This window comes from Pelodiscus sinensis, chromosome 10 (genome assembly GCF_049634645.1).
Source record: "Pelodiscus sinensis isolate JC-2024 chromosome 10, ASM4963464v1, whole genome shotgun sequence".
Taxonomy (NCBI): domain Eukaryota; kingdom Metazoa; phylum Chordata; order Testudines; family Trionychidae; genus Pelodiscus; species Pelodiscus sinensis.
In genome coordinates, this window is record NC_134720.1 from 8,079,449 (window position 1) to 8,103,637 (window position 24,189).

The 24,189-nt window shown below is 42.7% G+C and overlaps 1 protein-coding gene across 3 annotated transcripts; it reads right to left on the reverse strand.

Moving 5' to 3' along the window:
• PARL (presenilin associated rhomboid like) lies at positions 1–23,922 on the reverse strand. Of its 3 annotated transcripts, none has more exons than XM_075937476.1 (10): positions 23,621–23,918; positions 21,868–22,060; positions 20,508–20,648; positions 17,694–17,742; positions 14,905–15,000; positions 13,439–13,588; positions 12,828–12,898; positions 10,982–11,083; positions 5,472–5,569; positions 1–841 (listed from the first exon to the last, which is right to left on the reverse strand). In XM_075937476.1, the coding sequence occupies exons 1-10, from the start codon at positions 23,752–23,754 to the stop codon at positions 727–729; spliced, it is 1,149 nt and encodes a 382-aa protein (XP_075793591.1). In that variant the 5' UTR covers positions 23,755–23,918; the 3' UTR covers positions 1–726. The 3 variants fall into 3 exon arrangements, with proteins under 3 accessions (XP_075793591.1, XP_075793592.1, XP_075793593.1); XM_075937477.1 differs by lacking the exon at positions 23,621–23,918 and adding an exon at positions 23,412–23,584; XM_075937478.1 differs by lacking the exon at positions 5,472–5,569 and having other exon boundaries at positions 23,621–23,922.
• Positions 23,923–24,189: the final 267 nt, after the last annotated feature.

A 24,189-nucleotide genomic window follows, 5' to 3' on the forward strand; every position in this document is an offset into this window, starting at 1 on the left:
TCATGAGCCAGACTCTTAAAATTTTTAATGTAGTTTTGCTAGGCATCAATGCTACTATACAACTAACATTTAAATGAAACCAGTATTTTTCATAGATTCATATAATGAATGGCCAGAAGGGACCATTAGATCATCTACTCCCATGGTGTGCAATCAGTTCTGATGCAAACTAGCCATACTCAACCAGCCAGATAGCCACATGTGGCTAGCGTGTTGGACACCACAAATCTGTTCTGACTTGCTTTCTTTATATTACAGGTCATTACATTTCAACCATTTATTCCTATACTAAGTCTAATACCTTATTTGGTTAAAGCATATTTTTAAGAGGCACCCAGCCTTCATTTAAAGATATCAAGAGTGATCTCTCTTCCCTTGGTAGTTTGCATCAATGGTCAATCACCACCGTTAAAAACTGTGCTTAATTTTTATTGGAATGTGCCTGGTTTTAGTTTCCAACCACTTAATCAAAAATGTTTCTTCTTGACAAATTTTTAAAAAAAAATGTGATGCACATCTTTACTTTCATAAACCAATCATATACAAATGTTGTTGTTTCAACTTCATTCTCTACTGAACCACATTTTATTTGCAAGTGTAGTTTACAATAGAAACTACACATCCTAAGAGGTTTTCTGTGGAGTTACAAAAAAATTCCAAAAGCAATTCACTTCCATGTCTTCAGGAGCACAAAATCTTCTGCATAAGCCGGCTCTAAAATCAGAATCAGCGAGATTCTCCACCTCCTTTTCCCCGGCTTCTAGACCTCATTTCGTGCCAAGCCTTCACCAATGGTTCTCTGTTCTTCCATATGAGTTCATGGCCATACATTATATACCATCTGTAAACAAAAACAAAACTTCAACTGAAATTAGATCATGGAAAGCTAACAGTAGGAACGAGATAGATAGTTCCGTTATCTTCCTTCAGTGTTCTGCTCAACACCACAACAGATCGGATAACCAGTGGAAGCCAGGGTAAGTTTTGAAAAGAAGTTTGATAAACTTTCAGAAGAAAACATTGACAACTTTAGGTCAGCTTTCTCAGTCCATTTACTCCTAACTTACACAGTTCTAACTTCCACCTGCCACCATGCAGTTGAACAGCAGTTAACACCTTAAATTTTCTGTCTACTGTAGCCAAAGTTTTTTCACCAAATGCTACTCCACTTAAAAGGTTATAATATTTGTTACTTATGTCATTGAATTCCTGCTGAACTTCTGCAGAGGTATTGCCTTTTATGCAAATGAGCTCAGAAAAAAGTCTAGAATAGTGTCACATAATTTGAAGCAAACCGGCTTCTCTAGCTGGATGGGTGCAGAAGTAAAAGACTGGAAGTAACTTTTCTGGCATAACACATGGACATTAAATGAACATCAGCACTAGGGATTATAGCACAAGGTTATGGTGAAGTTACAGACTATGGGAGGGAGAGACCCACAGTGCTAGATGAAGCCAGGCATAATGTTCTCCCTACAGTTCTGTACTAATGCACCTCAGTCCTGATTTGCAATAGCACTTCTGTATCAGCCCTCAGCATCTGCCAAGCAGTCTGTCAGTTACACCAAACTATATTGAATATTAATAGAGAAGTAGCCATGTTAAGTCTGACCTTGCAAAAACAAAAGGAAAAACTATGCAGCACTTTAAAGTGGTGATGAGTTTAATAGGTGATGAGTTTTCGTGGGCCAGACCCACTTCCTCAGATCACATAGACAATTTTCTACAAGGGATTATGCACATAATACTCATTCACCTGTGGCCTAATTATAATACAAACCTAGATTTTCAGTGATGAAGAGACTGAACTGATTATTTGCAAGTCTAATGAGTGGGTCTGTGTGGGGGAGAGACAGTAAAGGAGAATAAGAATGGATCAGCACACATGTGAATCTAAGAATTTTTACTCCAATTGCCTTCATTTTCTCTCTTCCATGTGTAATATCAGCTCTGTCAATGATGTGTGAAAAAGATGTATTATAATGAACACTGACACAGATAAATCAAAGTGACATGCTAACACCAAATGCTTTGGTGATTTAAGAGAACAGGTGGTGAGGAGAGTGCGATCTCTCAAAATATGCCTGTGTTAAGAGACCGACAAATAGGAAAGAGAAAGCTATGCTAAATTTGGAGAACAAGATTCCCTAATTCTTTTAGATTATATGAATTTCTGGCTGGCCATTTTAAGATTAAAAAGAACAACTGTTCTATTTACATTCAGCCAGCTAAGAGGCATGAGGGGAGCAAGGCTGAGCAGGATAATTTAGAAGTTCCTACAGTACTTTTCAGATGTTCTGATGAGCTAATTTGTGTATATATATAACCTGCTGGGCAAACTTTTTCCATTTGCATTGAATTATTCATGCCCCTCAACAGCTATACTAAATCTCAATTAGGGATGTAAAATCCCGGTTAACCAATTAAGCAGGATCCGGGCAGGGAGGACCACTCCTGCCCAGCTGGAGCAGCCCCCAGACCACAGGGCTCCAGCCCCCAGCCTCACGCTGAGACTGGCTGCTGGCTCCTAGCCTCTGTGCTGGGGCTGGAGCTACCTCTGTTGGGCCCCAGCCCCCAATGGAGCAGCCCCTACCTGTGAAGTGGGGTGGGTTTACCATGGACAGAGGCTGCTCCAGATGCCCAGGGCTGCTGTGGACAGGAATGGCTTTGGATGAGAGCAGCCCCTGTCCGGGCAGGCTCCCTGCCTGGCTGGAGCAGCCCCCCGCCTGTGGGAGGTGGGGAGCTGCTCCAGTCCCCACTGGTTAACCAGAACCAGTAAGTATCACTCGTGTGAAGTAGGGATTTATTTTAGGTGTAATAAGATTCATACTGTTAAGAGTATAAGTTTGACGGGTGGTTCTCAATGGGGGGTGGGGGGGACCACAAGCAAATTTCAAGGGGGGGGTCTGCTGAACAGGGCTAACATTAAACCAACTGGGACATAGGCTAAGTTCCCTGTAAGTTGCGCAGCTGAGTGACTGCACAGCTGTTTTCTGAGCTCTGCTCAGAGGATCAAAGCTCCTGTGCATACAGGGAGCTCAGCTGACAGGCAGGACAGAGCGTCATCTTGCTAAGCATGAGATAAACGGAGCTGCTGCATGCTTGAAACTGAGCAGCTCCCAGAGAATAAGTGGCTGGGGGGAGGAGGAAGAGGGAAGGAGGGAACGACTGCCTGAGGAAGAGTCTGAGGGAAGGGGAGTTTGGAAAGTTCTTTCCACATCTGCGTGAGGAGAGCGTGCAGAAACTCAGCACTCTCAAGTCTCCTGGGAAGGGGAGATAAGGAGCTGACTGCATCGGATAAGTGGGGGACAGAGGAGGTGAGTGAATGCTGGCATTGGCGTGAGGTGGAGAGTGTATTTGTGCTATGGGGTGAGGGAGGTGCGGATAATTTGTTTGTGCTTTAGCTGGGAGTTAGGACTGGACAGACAGCTGGTGCGTGCTAGTTTGAGCAGCAGGATTTTATCCCAGCCCCCAGCTTGGCTGGGGGGACCACACTGCACAGCGATAGTTGGGGGAAAGAAGGGATGAGTGGGTGCTGGCATCTGTGCAGTGAGGTGAAGGTGGTGAAGGGGGAGTTTGTTTGGGGTGTCTCCGACTTGCTACAGTCCTCTCTCTGGCTGTGTTGGGGAGGAAGAGGGAAAGAAGTATGTTGCATGGGGGGATGCCAGGAGGACATTTGCATGATTACATAGACTAACACGGCTACTGCTCTGAGTCTTTAAGCTGTTGACACACAAGATGAAAGTTTCAAACCAGGAGAACTTTCATCTTTTATATAGCATGGATCCTAAATATTCCCCAGAGAAACTGTATAAGACTTATTAAATGCCCTTTACTCTCCTTTCCAATGTCAGTAAATACTGTACTAGTCATGCTCTCCTTGCAAATACTATTGCTAGTTGACTCAAATTTGTTTAGCATCTTTAAGCTGAGTCTTGTGTGGATAATATGAGTTTTGGTGTGTTTAATAGCTTGAGTTGTTAAAAAGGATGATGATACATTTATTCCAAGGGTAGTGGGCCTTTGGAAGGAAAAGGCTGAGAACTCTGGAGTTAGATAATACCATAGTTCAATCAGACCAGAGAGGAGAGAAAATGATTAGGTAAATAGTTCAATACATCACAATACCAAATTGTTTCCTACATTTCTAGTACTTCAATCCAATTAGGGATAGACTTTGAAGGCTTCACACAGGTAGATAATGCAGCCAGGGATGTAAAATCATGATTAAAAATTTAACTGGTTAAAGGGTATATTCAAACTGATTAACTGGGATCCTGGGGTGGAGGGCTGCTCCAGCTGGAGTGGTCCTCCACCTGTGGCGTGGCAGCTGGTGGTACAACGCAGGTGGAGAGCTACTGCAGGTGGTGGGGAGGAGACATCTGCTCCAGACTAGGGATGTGAAGGATATAAGCAAATTCTTATCAGATAGTGGACAGGACAGTCCAATAGTCACTTCCCCCCCTTGCTGCCTCTATCAGATAGTGGCAGCAAGTGGGGGGAAGAGATGGGGGGTACTTCAAAGCAGCAGGTGCCACACAGAGCCTGGTGTCAGGCTCTTCATGGCATTTCAAAGTGGCAGCACCATGTGGAGCCACGGAACAGCTGGGGACTCCTTAACTGACCCCAGGCTTCAGTGCTTTCACCTTTGAAGTGCAAAAATGCATTGACTATTCAATTAGTCAATTACCTGACACTTAACATCCTAACTCCAACCAGGCCACACCACTGGTTAACTGATTACCCCAGTAAGTACGCTGATAAAGCAAATGCTTACCGGGTAACTGGTTTACTGGGTAAGACTTTACATCCCTAAATGCAGCCAAATAAAATTAGTAGTTTTTCAACAGAATTTTGACCTAACAGATCTTACGTTTGCTCACTAGGGCTGTATCTAGACTGCAGGGTTTTTTTTTTTTTTTTAAAAAGTAGCCTTTTTTCGAAAAAACTTCACCTGCGTCTAGACTACAGCCGCATTCTTTCGAAATTAAATCGAAAGAACGCTGCTTTTCTTTCGATGGCGGTACTCCTCATTTCACAAGGAAGAACGCCTTTTTTCGAAAGTTCGCTTTCAAAAAAAGGCGTTCTTGAATGCAAACAGGGCTTTTTCGAAAGAGAGCATCCAGACTGCCTGGGTGCTCTCTTTCGAAAAAGCAGCTTGCTTTTTCGAAAGTACTGCTTGCAGTCTAGACGCTCTTTTTCGAAAGAGGCTTTTTCAAAAGTATCTTTCGAAAAAGCCTCTTTCGAAAGAGGCTTGCAGTCTAGATGTAGCCTAGCTGTCCTCTTCCCCCTCCAACCCAATGATCAGAGACATGAGACATTTTACTGAGATATGCACTTGAAAGGATGTTTTCATTAGTCCAGTGATTCCTCCATTAGACTAGTGCAGTGGAAGGTTTTAAATATTTTCTTTTTCCAGTACAGAATTGTTTGTGTATAATCAACAAAGTTAATAGATAACAAAAACTTACATTCCAAATAGAGATCCTCCAAGATGTGCTGCATGGTCAAAAAATTTCCAACCCAGAACAAGCCCTGCAGCATCCATTGCAATAATGGCTTTTATGGCCTAAAAATGAGCAAAGCATTGTGAGAGCAGAAGCTGCAGCAGTCTAACAACCAGCAGCCGGAATGCTTCATAATTTCCCATTAAGCAAATGTTAAAATTATAGAATTCCTCATGACATGCAATAATCCTTACTACATAAACATTTTTCTAGCCCTGCTGTTTTCTAACAAGACAATATACATGAAGTCTAGTTCTGCCAGATGTCCCCAAATAAGAGAGGCTAAAAATGTGGTAGAAAATATATACAGGCAGTCCCCGACTTACGTCGGATCTGCACTTACGAACGGGGCTTTTCTCGCCCCAGAGCTCACGGGCGGCGGATCGCCACCCGTGCCCTCCGGGGCGAGAAAAGCTTCTCCCGGTCTCCCTGGTGTGCTGGGGGGGGTCCAGCAAAGCCGCTGGACCCCCCCAGCAGACCAGGGACACCCAAGCAAAGCCGCCCAGGTGGGGGGAGTCCCGCTGCCTGGGCAGCTTTGCTCGTTTGCCCCGGACTCCCCCGACCTGGGCGGCTTTGCTCCTGTCCCCCTGGTCTGCTGGGGGGGGTCCAGCAAAGCCACTGGACCCCCCCAGCAGACCAGGGGGACAGGAGCAAAGCAGCGGAGCACGCCCGCAGCGGGACAGCCCAAGCGCGCCTCGGCTGTCCCGCTGCTGGCGTGCTCCAAGGCTTTGCTCCTGTCCCCCTAGTCTGCTGGGGGGGGTGCAGCTAGTGGCCCCCCCGCCAGCAGACCAGACTTTTCTTGCCTACCCCTGCGGTAGAGCAGCTGGGGGCTGCCGGGTTGGTCCCGCAGCGCCGCTCCGGACCAACCCGGCAGCACCCCAGCTGCTCTGCCCCAGGCGTCCTGATTCAGCCGCTGCTGGTCAGTTTCAGCAGCGGCTGAATCAGGACGCCTGGGGCAGAGCAGTTGGGGTGCTGCTGGGTTGCTCCAGTAGCGCCGAGGAGCCGCGCTACTGGAGCAACCCAGCAGCACCCCAGTTGCTCTGCCCCAGGCTTCCTGGAATCAGCCGCTGATCAGTTTCAGCAGCAGCTGACTTGGGGACGCCTGGGTTTCTTAAGTTGAATCTGTATGTAAGTCAGAACTGGCATCCAGATTCAGCTGCGGTTGAAATGATCAGTTTCAGAAGCGGCTGACGCCAGTTCCGACTTACATACAGATTCAGCTTAAGAACAAACCTACAGTCCCTATCTTGTACGTAACCCGGGGACTGCCTGTACTCTATAGAGCCGAATTAGGGGGCTGCCTGGCTGGAGCAGGTCCCGCCCATGGCAGGCGGGCACTCTACTCCCCTCCCCCCACTGCATTTAAGCGGTTAAGTGGTTAAACATAACATGTAACTAGTTAACTGATTAAATGGAATTTTACATCCTTAGCCTAAATGTGCATTTATTACATTTTAAAAACCTACCAGCTCTATTGCCACATCAAGCCAGAAAAGGAGGTAAGTAGCTGACAAAAAGGATCACCGATTAAGGAAGTGCAGCAAAAATCTCATTTGCAAGTCAGTTCTACATAAGCCATAATAATTCTATGCAGTAACATTCTAGATTTGTGTGTCTGTGCTCCCAAACCCTGTCCCCTCCAATCGTGTGTGTATGTACCTCTCCTGCTACTAAAGGGAAGGTGTGGGACTGCACCCTCAATTCCCATATAGTGCATATCTACTACTAGTACCCATGGTGGATGAAATATGAGACCTATTTACGAATAGGAGATCCAAGTATTCTAGAATGGCAAGTACTACTGTATAAGCCAGGGGCGGGCCAGATCTGGCCCACTAAGCCTTTTAATCCAGCCCGCAGTCTGCACATGTGGCACAGAGCAGCTACATGATACTCAAAGCAGCTGTTTACTCTCTGTGGCTCCATGCAACACACGAAGGAGAGGGGAAAGCTTCATGGACTGCCCCCACCCCTAGCGCAATCGCTCAGCTCCTACAGTCTAGAAACCAGCCAATGGAAGCTGAGAGATTTTGCCGAGGGCAGGGACAGTGTGCAAATCCCCTCCACCCGCAGCAGAGAGCCACATGGAACCACCAGCCACTTTGAGAGGCCAGGGTCCTGCTTAGCCACTCTCTGGGAGCTGCTTAAGTAAGTGCCTTCAGACCAGAGCCTGCCTTAGGCACCCCAAACCTTTCCACAGATCCTGCACTCCCTCTACACCTCTCCTCCAGGCCAGAATCCTCTCTTGCACCCATAGGCCCTCCCAGACCCTGCACCCCAATCCCATACCCCAGGTCACCACCCAAACTCTCTGCATATTTACCACAGTCTTAACTAGAATAATCAGCACTTAATTACATTTAATTCTGACACACAGAATTACATTCTTAGATTTGGACTATTATAGTTGGAGGGGTTTTTTTGAGGGGGAGAGGGAGAGTATAATTTAAAAAAAAGTGGGCTAGGTAATATTTATTGGACCAACTTCTTTTGGTGAATGAGACAAGCATAATGGTAAGTAGGAGGTTAGAACATTAAAAAATTGGCGACATTAGTGCCCCAAGTTATATATAAAAGTTTCCTAAACTAACTTGTTTCTGAAAAGAGACAATTAAAGGGTTCTTGCAGACATAGTACAGATCTGCAAGAAAAAATTCAGAGAGACCAAAGTTCCAAAAATTAAGTTTAAAGAAAGACTTAAATTTAGATTAACATGTTTTGAAATTTCAAAACTGATAGAAATCTGAAACTCATTCCCTCATTCCATATTTTAAACCCAGTTGTCTTAAAATAATTTAAAATAAAGCAATTAAGCTATTATACCAAAACGACGTTAAGCAGCATACAAAAATGATTACATTGCATCTTTACTCAAGGACTCAAGTTACGTGAATGAGTTTCTAAGCAAAGATTTAAAAAAAAAAAAAAAAAGCAGGGAAAGGAATAAAAAAATTAGAATATTAAAAATGTGCTACAAAAGTCCCAGTGATACATTCCTGTTCCTAAAATTATATTCTTAGAAGCAGAAACTATCCAAAGCAAGAGACAAGCATCTACAGCAATAACAAGAGAAGTCCTGTAGCACCTTATAGACAAAGGGTATGTCCACACTTGCACTCTCTTTCGAGAGAGGGATGCAAATGAAGACATTCGAAATTGCAAATGAAGCCAAGATTTAAATATCCTGCACTTCATTTGCATAATCATGTTATGGCGCTATTTCAAAATACAAAATGCAGTGTAGATGCGGTTATTTCGGGAGAACACCCTTCTTCCAAAATAACCCTTCTTCCTCATAAAATTAGGTTTAACAGTTATTTCAGAAGAAGGGTGTTCTCCTGAAATAACCGCATCTACACCCTGTTTTGTATTTCGAAATAGCGCTATTTTGAAATACTGCCATAAAGCGATTATGCAAATGAAGCGCAAGATATTTAAATCCCAGCTTCATTTGCAATTTCAAATGTCTTCATCTGCATCCCTCTCTCAAAAGAGGGTACAAGTGTAGATATACCCTAACAGATTTATCGGAGCATAAGCTTTCATGGGCAAAGACCCACATTGTCAGATGCATGTAGTGGAAATTCCAAAAGGCAGGTATACAGGCACATGAAAAGATGGGAGTACCAATCAAATGCAGAGATAACCAGGTCAATATAGTCTGGGAGGATGTAGCCCACTTCTAGCAGCTGATGTGGAGGTGTGAACACCAAGAAAGGAGAAACGGCTTTTGTAGTTGGCTAGCCATTCACAGTCTTTGTTTAATCCTAAATTGATAGTGTCAAATTTGCAAATGAATCTGTTAGTCTATTACAGTGGTTCTCAACTTGTTTCAGTCCACAGACCACCAGGCTAATCAAAACATTTTTGTGGACCACCTCCAGCACATGTAGCACAGGACAAATGACACAGCAACCGCTCAGTAGCTACACTTATGCTCAGAGCTTCACAAGGAAGTTACTGGCAACACAATGCGGTTGCGTCCTAGGTGACGGTATGGATGACGCGCCGCGTGCTTGTGAACACGGAGTAAAACAGCCTAACGGAGGCACCTGCTCACACCATGAGACTTTGGACAATGTTCCTGTGGACCACCGAAAAAGTCACCATGGACCACCAGTTGAGAACCATAGGTCTATAAGGTGCCACAGGACTTCTCATTGTTTATGCAGATTCAGACTAACACAGCTACCCCTCTGATACTTATTTACAGTAATGTGATTAGAAATTATATTTTTTTGGAAAATTAAGTTATCAAATCTGCCTACAGAGGTTGCTTTGCTGATTTCCCTCTTTCTTCCTCAGCCCTGAATAATTTTTCATGCAGTTCATTTAAAGTGGCCTGAAATAAGTGACTAGGTCTTCAATTTTATCCTTAACAAACATAGCCACACATTATATGGCACACTTTTGAACAACAGATTCCCACTGTGCTTCTACACAGTGTTTTATTTCCCCACATGCATCACATTCCTTTCCCCTGCCCCCTTTTCTGTAGATTTAAGAATTTGGTTTGAAATACATCTGCAGCAGGGAATTTAGAAGTTAAGATCTACGATAAAGAGAGACAAGCAACTGAAAATAAGAGGCCTGATTCTTGACTGCTCTGCACCTTGTTTAGTCATTTATAATAGTCAGTGCAGAACTCTACCAAATGAGGATGACAACATTTTAAGCCCATTTTGCACTGGTGTAAATGACTACACAAAGTTCAGAGCAACCACAAATCAGAACACTTCAAATAAAAAAATTAGACTTAGCTTATGTATTCTGGTCAAAAGGAGCTTTTCAGACACTGTTGGAGTGCAAGGAATGAAAAAACACTGAAAATGCTAGAAGATTTACCCGGCATTGCTCGGGTCCTTAACTCAAGTAAGTGGTTTTTCTTCATTTAAATCATTGTTCTTGGGGGTGGGGCTGGGGATGAAGTGTTCAGTATCCAGTCTGCACTGAAGAGAGAGGACAACCCCAGCCCTCTCACCAGAGCAGGTTGGAGCCAGGTGAGAAGCACCTATTCATGCCTCCTGCAGCGGGCCCAGCCAGGGGAGGGGTGCATGTCCCCTGTCTGGGGGACAGATACACAAATAGACAAGTTCTCTGAAATAAGAGTAGATAGATGTCCCTTTCTCCACTCCCCCCTGCTGGCCCAACAGGGTTACAGCTGTCCTGGTCCCCATCTCTGGCCTTTTGCTGTCCCCTCTGTGGTCATTTTGCAGTATAACTCCCTCCTGCCAGATCTCTCCCTTTGATTGTTTCTCATAAAATGGAAACTGAAGGCACATCAGAGTGTCCTGGCACAAGCAAACCCTGACCTTGCTTTAAATTATAAGAGAAAGCTGCCTACCAAATTTTGTGGTCCTAGCTCTTACTGTTTAGAAAGTTCTTGAACAAATGGACTCTGAGACAGACAAACACACATTTCTAAAATATATAGTAAGAAGATATGATTTCTTCAGCTATTCAAAGGCACTTACATTTCCTGCAGTAAATGTGAACATTGGAAGAAATATGATGGCTAGCTTTGCTTCAGGCATCTTCGTACATACTGCAGCAAGAACAGTCATTATAGCTCCTGACTGAAAATACATTAAAATATATGACATTGAACTGAGATCTTACACAAGGGAAAAATCATTTTTTCAGTATGTGAACCTATTTTTCTTGCTGCCTTTCTTTCCCAAGGCCGCCCTTGAGGGCATGAAAAGATTCCAAAGCACAAAGCAGCGAAAGAATTGAAAAAATTGCTTCCTATGCCCTCACTGGTTGACCTCTAAAAATAAGTAAGCAACTTGTAACCTCTTCTGAAAACTTTGCCACTTGTAACCATCATAAACAAACTAATGTTAGTATAGTGCTTTTCATCCCAAAGAACTTCAGAAATATAAATCTAGCACTGCTGAAATATAGTTGAACACAAAGTGAAAGCAACTGCTTAGTTTAAAGAAAACTGGAACAAAACCCCTGCTTTAACACAGGATCTTCCAAATCCATGAATAGACAGGACCTTAAACTGTATGCAGGTTTGCATGGTAATATTAACATCTGATCAGCGAGAAAGTTACTCTGTTGCAAATACAAATAATTTGCAGAATATGTGAACAGGATGGCATTAGCTGAAATTTAACTTATCAATTGTAGCTGTAGCTGTCCTACAAGTTCCTCTCTGTATTTGAAAAACAAAAATATGGGTTTTATTAAAAGCTATATCATTAAATGTATAAAATCTCCAAAACACATAACATTTACTCCAGCCATACATTGATTTTTACCTTACTGTAAGCTGAATACTTTAAAACATACCATGCTTTGATAGCAAACATTTTCATTTAGAAAAATGAAGCAGAAGAGAAAATGAACATACCACTCTTGCCAACAGATTGAGTACGCTCAGGCAAAAGATTTATATTTTTGTGGATTAGTGATGTAAATGGCTAATTGAGTAGTTGACTAAGCACATGCTTATTGGGTAGTCGAGTGACTACTCAACTAGTCTTCCTCCGCCCCCTGCTGCCTCTATCAGAGGCAGCAAAGGGGAAGGAACAGGAGCTGGTGCTAAGGGGAGCTGGCTTAAAAGCCTGTTCCCCCTGAGCACTGTCTCCCCAGCGAGAGGCACAGGCACAGCGGGGGACCAGGCATAAGCCAGGAATCAGCAGTCCCAGCTCGTGCCCAGTACCCTGCTGCACCTCTGCCTTTTAAATGTAGTTAAGAGCCAGGCTGTTACAACATTTAAAAGGCAGAGCTGCAACAGAGTTAGCTCCCAGGGCCAGAGCTAACCCTGCTGTGGCTCTGCAGTCCCTCCCACCCCCCCAATATCAACTAATCGAGTAGTCAATGGAAATTCAACTGACTACTCGATTAACTGATTAAACGAAACTGAACAACCCTATTGTGGATAGGAGACACTTTGCTAATATCACTTATTAATTTTTACAAGTGTCCCTGATCATGAGTTCTTCAAAAAGCATACAATTTTCAATTAGAGCATAATTATGCATAACTGCCTCATACAACAACATTTATAAGACAGCGAATTCCATTCTACAACTTATCTGCTCAGTGACAAGAGATCTTGCTGTTAAGCACCAATTTACACCCATTAGCATTTAGCAGGATAGTTCTGAGCTGCTGATGCCAAAGAAGAAAGGCCCAGTTCTTGCACAGGATTTACTTGTTGATTTTTCTTAATGCTGGTAAATCCTGCCTTCTTCCCAAGCCAATATATCGCTAATTTCTAAACAAGCTGTTGAATACAATGCTTTGAAACTGGTTTTAGCAATTCAAAAGGATATTATTGAGGATTTTAAAACACATGCTACTCACAGCTCCAAGTGATGGTTCAAATCTTCTAGCAGTTACTTTACTGACGTAACTGACAAAAGAAGAGATAACACCTAAAAAAGGTAAAATTACTATTAGAAACCATGCAGAGAATGTAAGTGAGGGGCAGAAGATACAAAACATTGTGTCAACTGTTGCATGAGTTATCGTACATGGTAATTTTTTGAGGTGGAGGACGTGGAGACTAGAAACAGGTATAGTTTTGCTTGTCATCTCAGGGATGTGGTAGGACAATGTTAAAAATTAATGGTTCAATAATGAAGCACGACTTTAACAATAGGTTTGAACTTTGAAAGCATAAAACCAAATGTCCCGAAGTGATCAGTGTTCTGTTCTGCAGTGGCTCTTTAGGGTAGGGACCATCTTTTCATTTTTTGTTCCGTGCTTCACACAATGAGGTCCTAGTCCACGACTAGGGCTCCTACGTATTATGCAACAGAAATAAATAATTAAAATAAGCACTCGATAAAACAGCCTATGAGAATAAAGAATCAGCGTCTGCAGCCATAAACAGTTGTTTATCTTTCTCACTTCCTACCTGCAAAAATATGGTCACACATTTCTTTAAAGTATTAATCTTTTGGAAAAATTACCTGCAGAGAGATACACTGCTACAAACTGCTCACGTCCCAAAAGAGACACTATACTTGAAGAAAATGTCCACAACACATACATATTTGCAGCCATGTGGAAGAAAGAGAAATGACTAAATGTAGACAGCAGCATAGGAGAGCAAATGTTTTCTACAGGAAGAAGAAAACCAGTAGTTAATAAACAAATACGGGCAATTTTAGTATTATCATCACTGCATAAGTAAGAGAAAGTGTAGTAATCGGACTTCTTAAATATTTGTATAAACTTTAAATATGTAAAATGCAAGGAGTGTAATGAGTATCAGAGTGGTGACTGCTGAAGCATGCAACATTTTCTTAGAGATTTGTGACCCAGTACCCATGTGAAAGTACATTGACAGTTTCCTTGTGGGGAAATTATATGGATTTTTCAAAAGCTTCTCTTTGGAGAAAGCCACTTTTCTTCATTATGCAGGTTTGGGCCAATTATTACTGCTTAGGTTAAGACAGAAAGGAAAATCTTAGCTTTCATTTACTTTTTTTCTAGTCCTATTCATTGCAGTGGTAAAGGTAAATAAATAGAAACCAATCTCTAGGTTCAAATTCTGAAAGCATCAGAGGACTAAGTCAACTGGGAGTCCAATTTACGGAAAATCAGTTAACTGCCTATTTCCCTTAGGCTTTCAAAACTGCAGCCTAATGGCACAAACATCTGGGTTCTACTTTTACAGCAGGAGTGAGGGGATGGGAAGTACCAGAAGAGTCTTCTCCCTCACGTGTCTTCCACATCCCTCTCTCTTAGTTTGGAAATGGACCTCAACTGCTTACTCTTTTAGGTCGTACTGATTGGTTTCTATCAGTTAATATTTTCAAGGCTATTTTACCATGAAAGCTGAGATCCTCCTTCATTGGAGAAAAGTCCAGCTCTGCAGATAAGGACTTGCATGAACCCCCATGATCACTAGTGAGTATATAATTAATGTTATATTGTGATAAATGAATGTACACCAATCTACAGGTGTATTGGTAACAACCTCCTTTGCACTCAGGCCACTAGTTCTTATAAGCTGGGAATATTAATGATCAAAAAGAAAGAAAAGCTTCAAAACAGTTTTTTAAAGAATAAAAACTGTTAGTTTCCTCTCAAAAGACCAGGACTATGACTTCATTCCACTATGAGAAACCCCCTTTGCAAAAACATACGCCATTTGTTGTTCAGTATGGCACACTTGAAAATACTGGCTCATAAAATCTTGACATTATGATCTCCAGAAAAGCTATTTTGGGGGAAAACTTGTAAGTTTCTATAAATGTATTATGTACAGTTTATTCCTCCCGAAGTCTACCTATTCAACTGGACAGATTTATTTGGGATGGCTGGCATAATTTTCTTTCAGCTTCATTTTAAAGCCTTTACCATACTGGTGTGTATTCTCTCTAGACCCACCCACACTCAAAATTCAGATACATAATTAATGTACACTTACTAGAGGCTGGATTAGACGTGAAATAAGTAACCATTGTCCGCTGCAAAGAAGGGATTTTCCACAAACAAAACACAAAGACATTTGCAGCTATGATGCCTAGTAAGAAAAAAAATCCAATTTACAGATGAAGTATGAATATGCAAGAAAAAAGCTCATGGTAGCAAAATTTCAGAATCATGTTTACAACAGCATCCCAATTTCAAATGTGCTATTTTTATTTTCTGATGGATTTTAAGAAAAGTGAACTGGAATTCAGAAATCTTTGCACAATGAAAACTCTTAACAGAAGTCACATTTTGTATATGTTCCCAAGTTGCTTTAGTTACACAAACATACTTGCCAGTGAGTCACTACCAAGAAATCTGCATTAACTACAATTTATAAATTGTTGTTTACTTACTAAGTTTTAATTCTGATCACATTCTAATTTAGGTAAGAATGCTAAATATCTGAGAGCAGACAGATGAAAGATTACATCCTTGCAAGTTTTCAAGTACTTTGCACACTCCTAAAACCAAATTAAAATATAGCTGTCTCTGTCTGGAAAGCACATAAAGCTGTTTTTACAGATCTGAATTATTTATATATATATATATATATATATATATATGATAAATCTGGCATTACTGGGGGAAAAGAGATCATTTATTTCCTTGTAAAAGCTTAGATTCCTTATTTTCATGATTTATTTGATGAACTCAAACTATGAAAATACTTTTTCCAAGGATATTTGTATCTGAAATTCTCTCTTTAGAATCTGCATAACCTATTTTCTTTGGGTACGTCTACACTGCAACACTATTTCGAAATAACTAGCGCTATGCCAAAATTACTGTGTAGACACCGACTAAGTTGACAGTTATTTCAAAATAGTGTCAAAATACCGTCAAGTTGGAGGACTTCTTACTCTGACTTCTGTAACCCTCACTGTACAAGGAATAAGGGAAATCGGAGGAAAGGTGCTCAATTTTGAAATAAGTGCTGAGTAGGCACTCCCTATTTCGAAATAAAATACGCAATTGACGTAGCTCAATTTGCGTAGCTTATTTCGAGTTAAACCCTGCAGTGTATACACACCCTTTGAGTTGCTTTTAGCTTTGAGAGAGCTATGCTATGCTATGCTGTGGTGCTTTCTTATTAACCAAAAATCTCAATGTGCTCAACAATACCTAAGATTGTAGAAGATCCTGGCAGAGAATTAAAAAAAAAAAAAAAAAAAAAAAAACACACACGCACACCCCCACAAACCACACCCTAATCTGTTTTAGTGCAACATGGCAAGTAAGTATGTTTGAAAGGTTTCATTGTATATCAGTTACATTTCTATGTAATAAAAAGGCCCTACTTCTGTAGCATTAGGCTTCCATCTCAATTTTGACAACGGAAGCTCTGGGTGGCTGCCAGCAGTGGAAAGTTGCAGAAAATAACAGTGGACTTAATTACTGTAAATTATAAGATCCAGTATTACTCTTCTACAATTTTCCATGACTTATCTGCAACTCAGCCACAATTCTTTGACAATCATCCCACAATTCAATAAGAGCAATCTAGAATATTGTATATACCCAGCTGAGTATTTTTTTCTACATAAATATGTATTTTATGATAAATGAAAACACTAAATATTTAGGCTCTAATATAATTAATAGAAATCCGTTCAGGAACTCAGGAAATATTTTTGCATACAACATATATAACAGAGCAAGATATACCTAATTTATGAGTTAATGTATTTTTCAAAATTTTCTCATTAATCTGAATAGCCATGTGAGTGGTCTATCAATGGGATTTGAATAATTCTGTATTAAGCAGACTATGTAATCTCCAATTAAATATAAATACCTGTGTATCATGCACCAAAATCTGATACACAAGTTAGCTACCTTTTATTTGCAATATTGAGTATGCAGTCTTGACATGTTAACAGGAAGCACCGTGTTCATGGTGCAACACCATCACTGAGAAATTACAATACAGGTGGAACCTCCTAAATCTGGGACTCTCTGGTCTGGGAACTGGGCAGCCCCAAGCTGGGGAACTCCAGGGAATCCCCAGAGGTAGCAGCCAGGATGTTGGCTGAGAACCACAGGGAAGCCCAGCCGTAGTAGGTGGACAGCAGGGTGGGGAGCCCCAGCCAGTTCAGCACTGGCATGGTGGGGAGCCCTAGCCTTGAAAGACCTAGGGAGAGAAGCCAACAGCAGAGCAGCCAAGAGGGGAGCACTGACCTCCCCTGGTCTGGCAAACTCCCCGGTCTGGGACTGCTCAGGTTCCAAGGGTAATCAGGGAGGTAAAACCTGTACATTTCCATTGTTTCTGATTATGGTGCATAAAACTGAATAATATTCCTTGGATGACAAAGAATATTTCCAGCAAAAGGAAACTCTCCCTCTCATGAGAAAGCTGTTAATTTGAAGGACTAGTAATATACTTTGAAAAGCAGTACTATTACAAGGTCTGGCAAGATTGTAGAAATCTGTTGTTTTTGAAAGGTCCTCATGCCAATCTTTACTCAACTTCTATATATGTAGCAGAAGGAAAATTCTAAATCTGCACAATATTCCAAACAAGTGAGTGGAAATTTCAATTTAATGTACAAGAAATATTTTCTGTGAGAAGGAATGAGTAGCAGAGGCAGATGGGGGGAATGCAAATAGCATTTACGTACACAGATTTGCTTTGTTTCTAACAATCAGTAAGCATGGTATGAAAGCCATCTATTGTGACATACTGTACCTGTTTGCCATAATTCTCTTCCTGTGAATGTCTAATACTTGTAAGCTAACACAAACCTGTCACTGTCCGCTGACCCTCACTCAGGCTATTCCACCACTTGTTAACCTAAAAGAGAATAAGTAATATTCACAGAACTCCCAAAATAGCCACAATCTCAGAACTAATCTGAAAGTCGCATAAGTTTAAACTTAAAACAATGAAAAAAAACCAAAGTTCTTTTTAACAGAAGGAAGGGGGGTTGGGGAATATAAGTTTAGAGTATTTATAAGATTTAAAATATATTTTATGGAAAGTTATTTCCTGTTCATGGGTGTGTTTGTTTTTTTAATTTCCCCTTTCTGTGAAATATCCTGTTACACCAAAAAATCCAATAGTCACATGTAAGGATGTCAACATGTAGTCAACTACACAATTAACCAATAAACCTGGGCTTATCGGTTAATCCTATTGACTACATGCATTCCCCCCTCTTGCTGCCTCTCACAGGCAGCAGCAAGGTGGGGGAGTAGGAGGGGACAGGAGCGTGAGGAGCCAGTTCCTCAGAGCCACTGCCCCCACCATGTTGCCTCCCACAGAGGCAGTGGGGGGTGGGTGGGGGTTGTAGCCAGCATGTGTGGGGAGCTAGCTATTAAGCTGGATCCCCATGAGCACTGGCTCCCACTCCCTCCCCCCCTCCCCCGTATGTAAACATGTCACCGCTAAAATTTCTAGCAGTTACATGTTTACGCAAATACCCGATAGTTAACATCCCTAGTCACATGGTACAAAATGGCATAGCTCCACTAAATTCCAAGGAGCAATATCAGTTTATACCAATATTTATGTACTTCTCCTAGGCTGAATCTCTTGCTGATGGCTATTTGTGATCTCACATCACCCACCTTGGAGTCCACCTTTCTGCCAGAGGTCACTATTTGCAGTAACTTGTAAGATATGGCATTCCCCCTTGTATCCAGCTCAGCCTATCCCCTCTGCATCTTTAAGAAATCCCTAACAAAATTTATTATGACCCATATCAGCTCATATTTATATGTGCTTTTCCAACCATCCCCGTATAATAGGGCCCCCTTTTTAGGTATTTTTTAAAAGCACTTTCCTTGATTGTAGTTATTACATACATTATTTCTATAGATTAAACAAAAAGTAACAAAATATGATTTCAGTGAACTGTTCATTTCAAAGTCATCACCCTGTCTTTCCCCAGTTGCTTAGTTATCTGGCATAGGCTCTAAATAAACCCACAACAGTATTAGTTCCCCATCAAGTCCTAACATGATTTTGAATAATACAAAAAGCTACATGCCTTTACTAATTAGCACTGGATGCTGAATTTAGGATACTTGTATTACCAGATAGAGATGGGGGCTAGAGATTTCTTTACAATGTATAACAACATGATAGCTTTGCTTATTATATTTTAGACAACTAATTAAAATCTATCAGATTGTGATGTAAACAAGTTTAGAACTAAACTTTCTAAATACTCTTAAAGGGCAGCTTTGATCTTATCTGCGATTCACATACACAGATGACAAGACATACATTTAGAGAGGTACAACAATGTATTCAACTCACATTATGGACACAGTGGGTTTGTCTGCATCCTGCTCAGGGCAGAGCCTATGCAGCTGAACACTCACTCCTATTAATACAGATTGAACCTCTCTAGTCCGGTACCCTCAGGATCTGACCGATGCCAAATCGGAGAATTTGCCGAACCACAATATTGCCTAGCAGCATTACCAACACTTCCACTGCTTATTGGGCTCTTAGAAGACATTTGGGGTAAATTAGAGCTAAACAGTACAGAACACTGAGACCTAAGATTATGGCTCTATAACTTTGTGGGACTGCAGAAAACTTGGCCACACCCATAAGTGAACACATGGCTAACTAAAATCATGCTGGACTATAGATGTTGTCAGATCAAAGTGCTGGACTAGAGAGGTTCAAAGCTGTAGTGGAAGAAACAGACCAGGACTTGAAATCACATCTGGTGTACCACACACCAGGAAATTAACTTCTCAGTGGACATAATGTACAGAACTGATTGCTATAATATTTTCAATTAAAATGTAACAAGAGCGCCAACTGATGATTTTATCATAAGTAGTTAGTTTCCATTTTAAAGTCTCAAATTCTGGAGTCAGCTGTTTGCTTTGCAACCTTTTCATTTTACATGGTCATTTATAGAAGAGAATCTAGTCGTTGTAGTATTATTTTAAGCCCATCTTGGAATTTTTGAAATGGAGGTTGGACAATACTACACATTCTAGTACAATAAAAAGCAAATGACACTAAGATATTTTATACACACCAAAACTATTGGTATTCCTCCTCTTTTGGGGCCAGGAAGGAGAGACCTTTCCCCTTGTATTTTTTCCCCCTTACTGTTCCAGAGCCAACCATAGGAGCCAACTTCCTTTCTGCAGTTTTCCTAGCCCTAATACAGGAATCAGCTGACCCATGGGCAGCTGGGTCTGATAATGGATCAGGATAGGCTGGCTGACTCCAAGGCCCCTGTCCCTTAAACAACTTTTCTAAGAAGTGTTATATGGCTAAAATGAGAGAGGTCTGCATAAGGGAAGGTCTGTCCCTTTAAGTGCCAAGAATTTGATATTATATAATAAAAGAAAAGCAACTATTATTGTACTCTATCAATACTAGGGGTAGCAATATACATGCCTGACTGTGTTTGTTTTATATAGGGTTGACCATACAGCCGTCTTCTAAAATTACACTGCTTAAGTAGATTAAGCATCATATTCTGTAAAGCACTAAGCACGTTATTCATATGCAATATATATTAGAGTCCTATAGTCACAGTATTGACCACATTTAAATGTACAAGATACTTATGTTCTATGTACCTGCTTTCTGAAGTCCCCATGTTTCTGAGGTCGTAACTTATCCAACCAATCTGCTCGAGCTTCATCAAAATAGTTCTGGACTCGGGATTTTAGGTATTCATACTGCCAAATAGCAGCTGATCCAAATGCACAGCCTGTAAACTATGCAATAATAGATGCATTCAAAACCAAAGTCTAATATGGAAAACAAATCCTTATACAATTTAAGGTAAAAGTTATAGCATATGTTCCTACTGTACTTACACATTAATACCATTAAAACATTCAAAAAAGAAGGTTTGCACTGAATTACATTAATTGTGTTAAGCTATTTAATAAGAGCCTTCTTTTATGGTTATTTTTGTCAGACATTTCACGTTATTGCCTAACTTCCAGTTTGTGGCAGGATTAGACAATACTGTGCTGCAAAAAACAAAGATTCATGCTAGCATGTTGTAAAATATTGAATCGATGTGCTATACCCTCTGCTCCTATCCATTTGCTAGGAGAAGTCTTCATTCCCTTTTTTCTGGCTAGAGGGACAAAAGAAACAGGTACCAGAGGATGAGACACTGACTGATTTGCAACAAGGAAGGAATTCTGACCTTCAAGGATGATTCAGAAAGTACAGAATATTTGCAAGCAGCTAGTTTAATTTCAGACTAATTTATAAATAAAAATTAATGGAGATTGTCTATCTCCTAGAACTGGAAGGGACCTTGAAAGGTCATTGAGTCAAGTCCAGTCCCCCACCTTCACAGCAGGACCAAGTACCATCCCTGACAAATTTCTACCCCAAATCCCTAAATGGCCTCTGCAAGGATTGAATGCACAACCCTCGGTTTAGCAGGCCAATGTCAAACCACTGAGCTATCCCTCCCCCCTACATTTTTAACTTTACTCAGGAGAGGGAGAAGTACTGGCAATACTAAGGAATCAATAAGAAGTTAGCTGCATAATATTTGTGTGGGAAACATATTCAAGAATAATCTTTCCTTGTGAAAGAGCAGGCAGGTAGCTTAGGACTGGCAAGAAAGACACTGAGCAGCTTACAAAAGTACAGGACTATTTAAGCAGTCATTTCTGGACTAATGGGGTAATAACTTAGTTATGCTTCTCCTGGAAGAAATCCACCAAGCCCACTACAGACAACGAGTTAAAATAGAAAAGAAAGCATGTTCTGAGAAAAAAGTTTTTAAAAGTTAGAAGGTACCTGCATGGTGACAGAATACAGTCTCATGCAATAAACTTCTGTGATTATATAGTATTTTTTGTAATGGAATACTCTTGCTTATCATGCACAAACTCTAGTGCAGTCACCTGTACAAGAAAATCCGCATCAATGCTACTTGTAATACATGTAACATGCTGACACATTTACCCCAATAGTAAAAAAGAACGGCTTCACAAGATGTTTCAGAGACGGGGAAGAAGTATAAAAGACTGTTTCCTTTACTGGAGGAGACAGACTGCTTCTGTATGTTTTGGAGCCAGTTTCTTTGTCTGGTTTTCGAGCTTCAGTCTTTTGTGGTACTTTTCTGAATCCATGTCTTTGCTGTGTATATAAAGTAAATCTGGGGAAAAGAAGAAACGTGTACCACATTCAAAGTCAAAGTTGGCTCAATCTATATGCTATCTCTATTTAAACCCAGATCATATTATCTAGACATTACCAAAACTTCATAGGTGGCAAGGGAGGAGGAAGCAATTCTCAGATTGTGGAGATGAATCATCTCATTTCTTTACACAACGGTATAAAGATGAGTTCTCCACCTGCCCGCTACAGAATTTCCTTGTTTCAGGATTTACCTGGCCCCTCACAAAATGAGGAAGCTAATTTGTGTTTCAGTTTCTCTCATGTCCATGACAGCTTGCACAAAGATATGAAAATACTACCATTGTTTTACCAGTTCATTGCCCAGGTTTGGGGAGCTGTTGGGCAGAAGCCTGTTTCAGGCCTGGGAATGGCAGGTAGGTTTCTGTTACTTCATGTGTAATCCTTCCTGCTAGGAATGTAAATTCCCACTAAAAATGTTAACCAGTTAAACAATTTAATTTTATTCATTAAACTGGTTAACCAGGGGCTACTACAGCTATGATCCTGCGGCGGGGCCTACTTCACGGCAGCAGGTTCTGCCACTAGGAGTTCTGTTCAGCCCGTGCTACTGCTGTCAAGTGTCCTGCCAGCTGGCCCCACTGTGGGCAGGGGCTGCTCTGACTACCCAGCCCTCTGGTTAGCCAGTTTTAATGGGTCACCCTGGTAAACATACTGGTAATGCTTAGTAGTGATAGAAATGTAGCCCTGTTAGTCTGGGGTAGCTGAAGCAAAATGCAGGACAATGTAGCACTTTAAAGACTAACAAGATGGTTTATTAGGGATGTGAAGGAGGAGTTGACTAGACAATTCATTGATAGGCCTAAGCTTACTGGTTAATCGAGTCAGCTACTCACATATGTTCACCCCTTGCTGCCTGGGTATCAGAGGTGGCTGCAGCGGGGGAAGGGAGCAGGACCTAGTTTAAAAGCTGGTTCCCCCAGGAACAGCACTGCAGTGCCGCCTGTCCCTCCCCCACTACTGCCTCTCCGGAGGGGGGGCTGCTGGGAGTAGCCTCTCCCAGAAGAGCTCAGCCCCGCTGCAGACAGAGGGAGGCAGGCCGCTCCCAGGAGTGGGGCTAGAGCACCCCCCCCCCCCCAGGAGTCGATTACCCCCGGCTGGCCCCCTAGGAGGCTCGCGCTGTGCTAGCCGGTCAGCCCTTCGCACCCCTACTCGGTGCCCCAGGCGTCTCAGCGGGGGCCGCCCTCCCTGTAACGCCCGGCTGGCGCTGGGGAGGGTCTGCGCCCGGGCCTGGCCAGGCGCGCGCTGCGAGCCCCCGGGAGGCAGGGCGGGCGCAGGCCCTCGCGCAGCCCCGGGCCCCGCCCCCGTACCTGTGCCCCCGCGGGCAGCGGCCGCTCAGCGCCTCGCGGCTGCAGAGCCGGGCCCAGCAGCTCCACGCCATGATCCGGCCCCGCCCGCCCCAAACGCTTCCGGAGCGCGCGGCGCCCGGCCGCCATCCAGCCCGGGCGGCGCGTCACAAGGGGCAGGGCTGGGCTGGGGCGCGCTCACCCCGCTCTGAGGGGGCGGAAGGCGCGCGCACCTCTCCCCCGCCTCCCCGCGGGGCTCGTCGCAGCGGCGGGAGGGGGCATTTCCGCTGGCAAGTCCCTCGCCAGCCGCCATGCTGAGAAGGACACAAGCCGCAGCCCGCTGGAGCCGCCATGTTGAGAAGGTCATCGCCCGCCTGCCTTCCGCTCGGCCTTGTTGCGAAACCCCGGGGGCACCTCGGAGGCAGGGCTGCCAACCGTCAGCAAATTTCGGGACAGTCCGTACACAATGAGCCGCAGTTGGACATGTCGGTGCAGCGCGATCCGCCAGCCAGTCCCGGCTCCTGCCACCGCCCAGCGGCGGAAACGGGCCGTTTCGCTTTATGTCGCTCAGCCGTTGAGGCGACGTCTCGTGCCCCCGCCGTGTTCTCTGCCGCCTGCCCTTGGGGCCATTACGTCATCCCAAGATGGTATAAAAGTGGCGCCCCTAAAACCGTGTCCGGGCACTTTTCTCATTTTGTCCCCAAATGAAATGTCGGGGGGTTTCCACCCGCTCGGGGGCCTGAGCTCTCCTAGTAAAGCCGCTCGGGCAGAGGCTTGGAGACGCGTCTGGCCAAGTAGCTCC